Source organism: Micromys minutus (assembly GCF_963924665.1).
Source record: "Micromys minutus genome assembly, chromosome: 11".
Classification (NCBI taxonomy): Eukaryota; Metazoa; Chordata; class Mammalia; order Rodentia; family Muridae; genus Micromys; species Micromys minutus.
Genome location: NC_137980.1, coordinates 38,604,387 through 38,611,305, shown reverse-complemented (window position 1 = coordinate 38,611,305; position 6,919 = coordinate 38,604,387). Strand labels below are relative to the sequence as shown.

The 6,919-nt window shown below is 46.0% G+C and overlaps 1 protein-coding gene across 1 annotated transcript in view; it reads right to left on the bottom strand.

Moving 5' to 3' along the window:
• Positions 1–1,023: 1,023 nt before the first annotated feature.
• LOC308427403 (zinc finger protein 217-like) overlaps positions 1,024–6,919 on the bottom strand; it is a gene marked incomplete at its 5' end in the record, with an annotated part of 8,042 nt that continues 2,146 nt past the window's right edge. The window contains 4 exons of the mRNA XM_080925535.1: positions 1,024–1,258; positions 3,026–3,157; positions 4,747–6,267; positions 6,819–6,917. Coding sequence (XP_080781661.1) covers positions 3,048–3,157; positions 4,747–6,267; positions 6,819–6,917 — 1,730 coding nt within the window. The 3' untranslated portion in view covers positions 1,024–1,258; positions 3,026–3,047. The remainder of the gene's footprint in view (positions 1,259–3,025; positions 3,158–4,746; positions 6,268–6,818; positions 6,918–6,919) is intronic.

Genomic DNA, 6,919 nt, shown 5'->3' with positions numbered 1-6,919 from the left:
TCAACACAGAGGTAAGACATCTCCCAGGGACTCCTCATGGTGCGCAATGAAAGTGGGGGGAGTCAAGGTTCTTTGAGCTCTTCACCTTTTGTCCAATCGAGAGGGCGGGGCAAGAAAAAACAAGCAGTGCAAATTTATTTTTGAAACAGTTTCTTAAAATATTTTGGGTTAGCTAAACCCATAAACTGTTGAATAAACTCAGACATCAAAGAACTCAAGTTTAAAACGCTGAGTGAGCTAGCTGGTGGCTGTCCTTCCATTCCAAGCTGCCTGTGCACTGAGGAAATCACCCTGTGAAACAAACAATGAGGAGACACGGGTGTCTACAGCATATCTTCTCTCCCTGCCTCCCAGGAGGCTCAGCTAGCAGCTCCTCACCCAGACTCCACACCTCAAATACAAAACTAAAATACTTCCCCAAACTTTCCACTCTCTTTAAAATTGCTTCTCAGCATCCAATTCTCACAAGGAGATGTGGCATATTTATGTAGACTTAAATCAGGCAACTCTCTGAAAAAACTGAATTTTCCAAAAGAAAAAGAACTTAAGGTAGCTCCCCATGGAGCCTGGCTCGTCCAAGACATCAGCCACTCTACAGAGGCAGCTTCTCTGTAGGCAACACCCACTCAAAAGCACCACACCATCCCGAAGGCAGCATGCTGAGGTTCCAGGACAACTGTGCACACTAGCTCTAACAGCTGTAGTAAAAGGCGCCAGGTCAATGCCTGCTGACCTCAAGATGCACAGCCACTTCCATCAACAAGTTTGTTAAGACAAACGAGACTCAGTGAGAATGTACTTTAAAACATGTTTTAAATGAAAGCATAAAGAAGCAGAAAACGCTCAAATCATTGAGCTCCATGAGGGAGAGAAATACACAGTACTTAAGCAAGTTTAAGTCGTATTTACAGTTACCTGAGGTGCAAGCTTTACAACATTCCCCACCCCATCCCACCCCAAATGATTTCTTTTCAGCAGCGCTCAAGTATGCAAAAACTTATTTGGTCAATTCTTTAAAAAAATATTTAGGGACAAAATAGATCTCAGTCCCCCTGGCGCACAGTCCAGCTGCTCCCACTAGTTTTATTGCTATTTGGTTCAGAGGTTAACAGGACTTTAAAGAATGTAGTGTTCCTTCTTTGCTCTTCCCAGTCTGTGGACAATTCAGTCACGGCTTGTTCAGTAGCTATCATCCTCTGTGCTCTCAGAAGACGAAGAAGTGTGATTGCGTGGAAAGTGTGTTCTTGCATCCAGGGACCTAATGGGAAAGTGTTGAAAGTGATTAGAAAAACATACAACCATTGAAGGATCATTAAGACTAAGCTGGACTCACACAGATGCAGATAAAATCATAGATTTTTACGGCATACATGAATACAACTAGGGGGATGAGGATTCTACTTACTCCAACCTCCACAGCGAGACTAAATCATGTGTCAATGGACAACTCAGGAGAAGGAGATAATTATGCCAGGAAACAAAGCCCAGTACTTGGTGTATTCCCATCTGGCAACTCCAACTGCCACCAACTCAGAAGGAGGCACAGGTGTAATGGTTCACTTAACACCAGTACTGAGGAAACTGAAGCAGGATTACCAGGTTCATAGTCAACCTAGACTTCACAGTAAGATCCTGCCCTCATCTCCCCCTCCCAAAAAAGGGAAAATCTAAAAGCTAGTGACATAGCTCAGTGTTAAGAGCTTTCAGTTGGTGAGGGTGAGGTACTAGGTCCGACACTCACACAGGAAAAGGAAGGAATGCCAACATCCTTGTGTCTAGGCTGTGACACATAAAAGGACAGGCAGACAGTGCTCAGGAAGCTCATGTCTATCCTGGACAGGTCAGGCTTCACAATGCTTTCAATCACCTCTGGACTAAGACAGCAGGCACAGCTTCACCTCTGTATAGACCCAGGCCTATCTCTTCACATTGACTGGGAGAGTGTGCCTCCAGCCTAGGGTCAGCAGACCTATGACAATCCAATCTGCTGTTATGGCAGAGAACCAGCTATAGATTATGTAAACAAATGGGTGCAATGCACCCCAAGCCAATTTCTGTGACAAAAGCAGCAGCTGGGGTGCAGCGCTGGGACCTGACCTAATGGCCTGATTTCTGTGAGGACCAAAGAAACAACACAAGTTAACACGTAGCTCTCTTCAGGAGTCATCCTGACTATTTAACTATCCACGGCCCTGAGTATTCTAATTTGTCTTTTGTTTTTGTTTTGAAAGATTTATGTATGAATACATCCTAGCTATCTTCAGACACACCAGAAAATGGCAGCAGATCCCACTAGAGATGGTTGTGAGCCACCACGTGGTTGTTGGGATTTGAACTCAGGATCTCTGGAAGAGCAGTCAGTGCTCTTAACCTCTGAGCCATCTCTAGCCCTTGTTTTGTTTTTAAAGATAGGGTTTCTCTGTGTAGCTTCTCTGGAATTGGCTTCGTGGACCAAGGTAGCCTCTAACTCAGAGACCCAACTGTCTCTGCATCCCAAATGCTGAGATTAAAGGTATGTGCTCCCACCATCCAGCAAGCACTATAAATTTTCAAACATCTTTTTTAAAAACAATGGGGGAGGAGGGGTTGGAGAGATGGCCCAGTGGTTAAGAGTACTGAATGGCTGCTCTTGCAGAGGATGGCATCATATTCCCAGCACCCACATGGCAGCTCACAGCCATTTGTTACTCCAGTTCTGGAGAAGCAGATACCCTCATAGACATACATATAAGTAAAACACCAATGCACATGAATAAAAAAAATCATTAATGAAATATAAAAAAGGGGAAAACCAATTAGATGGTACTTACTGCTGAGCCTGAGGATCCGAGTAACCTCACACTGCAGAAGGAGAAAAACAACTCCCTAACAATTCTACATTTATTTACCCACCCTTACTGAGCATAATCAGTCCACAAACAAATGTTCATTTAAAACAATAATAATCACTTTTTAAAGTTCCAAAAGAAAATTAATTTGGTATTACACAAGTAAAACCAATACATTTAAGAACAATAATGCTCACCTCTTCCCCCAAGAATCAGAACTCAAGATTTTTTGTCATTTGGTCGATAATGTGTATTTCCGATAAAATTTTCATAGCTTCTCTTTTGCAGCACACTGTTAGACAGGTGCTGATATGACACAGGCCTCTTTCCTAGTGGAAGAGAAAGAGAGAGGTGACTTGGAGCCCACCACCAGCAAGGCTTCTACACCTTGATGACAACTCTCCCCAGCATAGCACCTTAGACTAAGAAAGGGCAATAGTTGCTGCTGTACACCTTTAGCCCCAGAGCTGAGGTGGAGGCAGGCAGGTGTCTGTTGAGTTGAAGCCAGTCAAGGCTACACAAAATCAGATCTTGTCTTTTTTTTAAAAAAAAAAAAAAAAAAAAAAAAAAAAAAAAAGCCAGGCCTGGTGACACTTGCCCTTAATCCCAGCACTTGAGAGGCAACGCAAAGAGGCTATCTAGGAATCTGAGGCTATCCCAGCTTACATAGTAAGTTCCATGCCAGCCAGGGCTACATAATGAGTTTCCTATCTTGGAAAAAAAAGACTCCCTCACACATTTCAACTGAGCACCAACAATGGCCCCAGGCACTCGTCCATCAGTAAACCCTGGGTCTGGAGGAAGGGAGCAGTGGTATTCATCCACACTCAACCTCAGGCACGTAAGCCAACACATGCATAAACCAACCCTGTAGAAAAGGAAAAGGGGCAAAAGACTTATGCTGCAACAACCTGTTTACTTAAGCTGTGGGATATTAGACACCTAAACCCACAGGTAGCAAACACTACACATTGGGACTGAGGATGTAGTTTAGTTTACAGTGTTTGCCAAAGGCCATTGGTTTAACACCAGCACCCATAAGCACAAGTTACTACTTGATGACAACTTTGAGACAATTCATAGTAGTGGATAAAAACACTAGTTTGTCTCTAGCAGGATGTACCCAGAATGCACTACACGAATAGCTCTCATGTGTTATACAGTTAGTGCTCTTTGGAGCACTCAAACCTTTGATACAAATCTGCAAATTTAGACAACTCTGTAAGAGAGCATGCTGGTCTACCTTCCTCCGAGCATAGGAAAGCACCAGAGTCTCCTATGAGAACTCCAAGTCATCCACAAGGTGAGCACTATACACCAAACAATCCACCAGGAACACATCAACAGCAGACACCCAGTGCCACTCACACACTAACTGATGGAGTCTCTTCAGTCAGGAGCTCCTACCCTCTCTGCTGCTGACAGGCCAGGGACCCACCCATATGTAGACAGGGAAACATTAGAATCCCAAATTCCACCACACGCTTAAAAGTGTTGTTCGTGAAAGTGGGATGGGGTGATATGACAACTCTAAGTAAGACTTCAGTGGCACTCCTGTTTTTTTTTTTTTTTTCTTGGAATGATCTATGTAGTCCAGGTTAGTCTCAAATCCCCTCCTCACCAGTCCAATTGTCTTAGTTACTCAGTGCTGGGATGACAGACAGGTGTGCTCCACCATGACCAGCTAGCACCTGGACTTCAACAGCAAAGAAATTATTTTCAGCTCATTTTTATTTTTGTTTTTTTTAGTCTACATTTTCTTAAGAGAAATTCAAGACTTAATCCTGTATTGTTAAACTCTGATGGCCCACAATCCACTGCTTTGTACTAGATATGAAAAAAAATGTTGCCTGCACCTGAGAACCCAATGTTCCTGTGGGATGTGTTATAAACCCCTACCGAGTGCCTACAGTAATACCTTCAAGGGCTGGGCTGGCTCCTGTATGTCCCACAGGTCCACAGCTATACAGGGGTCCAGAGGCACTGTAGGGCTTCTGCACAGTCAACACACTGGACGATTCCACTTCCCCAGGGCTCAGGAAACGAGCTTTGGGGGGCAGCATAGGCGGTGGGCGCACACACTCTGGTGGTAACAGGGAGGTGATGCTCCTAACCACGTGGTACTTGGGGAGCTCAAAGCCCCTTCTGCCATTGGGACCAGGATGCTCTGTGTCCTGGGACACCACGCTGGACTTAAGCCTTTTGGGATGTGGCTCGCCGTACTCTGTGGTGGCACTACCAGCATTCCGATGGCAGTAGTAGTCTCTCCCTTGTTGCGCCCATGGGCCATCAACCTTCATGGGATACTCAATAGAACTGCTGCTGTTACTGCTGCCGAGGGGGGACTGCGACGGGGAAGCTGGCAGGGTCTTCAGTTTTGGCTCAGGTCTTTTTACCTTATCCATAGCAGCAGGAATGCCAACTTTTGAAAACAGCTCTGACTGCTGCTGCCTGGTGGCACTGGGTCCCCCAGAACTGGACTGTGACCTGTGTGACTTCAGGTTACTTGGAGCTAAAGTGCTGTTGTCCGGTCCTAAAGTCTGGAGACCTTTGCTTGGCCCCAAAGTCCCCTGCCGCACCTTCTCTGGGTGCAAGGACTTAGCCTGTGATGAGAAGGCAGGCTTGGCCTTGGGCTTGTGCAAGCCAGACAAGGGAGGGACATCCTTTCCCAGCAAAGCAGGAGGGCACCCTGTCCGCCTGTTCCTCAGCACAGACTTGCTGCTGCAGTTCTTGTGCGTGTCAGGGTTGTACCTGTGCTCAATTCTCTGGTGCATCATAAGAACTTCCGGATAAAAGGTCTTAAAAGTACAAAAGGGGCAAGCGATGCTGGGGATGAGACACTTGCTCAAAGAGATTGCAGGGCAGGCCTGGAGTGCCCCAAGGGACAGATTCAAAGGGATGTCCTGGCAATCAGCACCAGGCTTATGTTTGTAGTCACCATCCCAATCCATCTTCTCCCTATGGCCAGCTTCTCGTGCTAAGGGCCCAACCCCCTCTAGTTTGCAGGCAGGACTGCTGGCCCGAGGATCCCCTGTTTTCTTTTTCGACATGTCCAGATAAGCAGGGGCAGAACCCTTTCCAACTCTCTCAGCACCATCAGTGTTTTTGTGGAAATCCTGAGTACCGCTGCTGTGTGCTGGTGAGAGGCCAGTGCTGCCCACAACACACTGGAAGACAGAAGGCATCTCCTTAAGCTGCTTGGTAGGTGGGCTGCCCTTAACATCTTTGGCACCATCAAGAAATCTCTTTAAATTTTTGGTCTGCGCACTGTCAGCCGTTAGTAGCACATCCTGCAGCTCCTGGCTTCGGCCTTCACTTTTGGACTCGGTGGCAGCATCCACCAGCTGCTTGTCTTTGTGGTGTCTCTCCAAGTGGTACCTCAGAGATGTCTTCTGGGCTGCGGCATACTCACAAAATTCACATTTGTATGGTTTTTCACCTAAAACGAGATATGCCACTGTGTCATGATGTTTAGGAAGGGTGCCAGTGGAACTCTGCAAGCTAAACAAGCTGACACCAGACATGGGCTGCCAATCCTCAGCTACGGCACCAACGCCCCAGTGCAACGCACGATAAAATATGAACCTGATTCCCATAAGAGCAGGCTTTAACTACCCAGCCTTCACAGCTGCCCTATGGCGGCATCTGTTCACTTTTCCATCACAGTGGACTAACCAGGGCACCCAAGCCAAGGACGCCCCTCAACCTTCGCACCCTCGCTACCACTGCACCTACATCCAAACAGCATATACACCCTTGCTTCACTCCAAAACCACAAGAGGATTTAAAATGTTGCATTTAAAAATATTACAAGTTTGCCTTAAGATATGGTAGCCATAAACCAACCTCAAAATAGGACCCACTATCCAAGCTGCAGTGATATCGTTAGATACACAACAGCTCCAACAACCACACTCTAAAGCCATCTGAACCACAGAACAGCACAGAATTGTTTTAGCTAACACATGCTTTAAAAAACAAGTTCTTTACCTGTATGTGTTCTGAGATGAATATTGAGGTAATAGTTTGAACGGAAAAACTTCCCACAGTAACTACACTCTCTCGAGGACGTGAGGGGCTTTGCTTTTCCT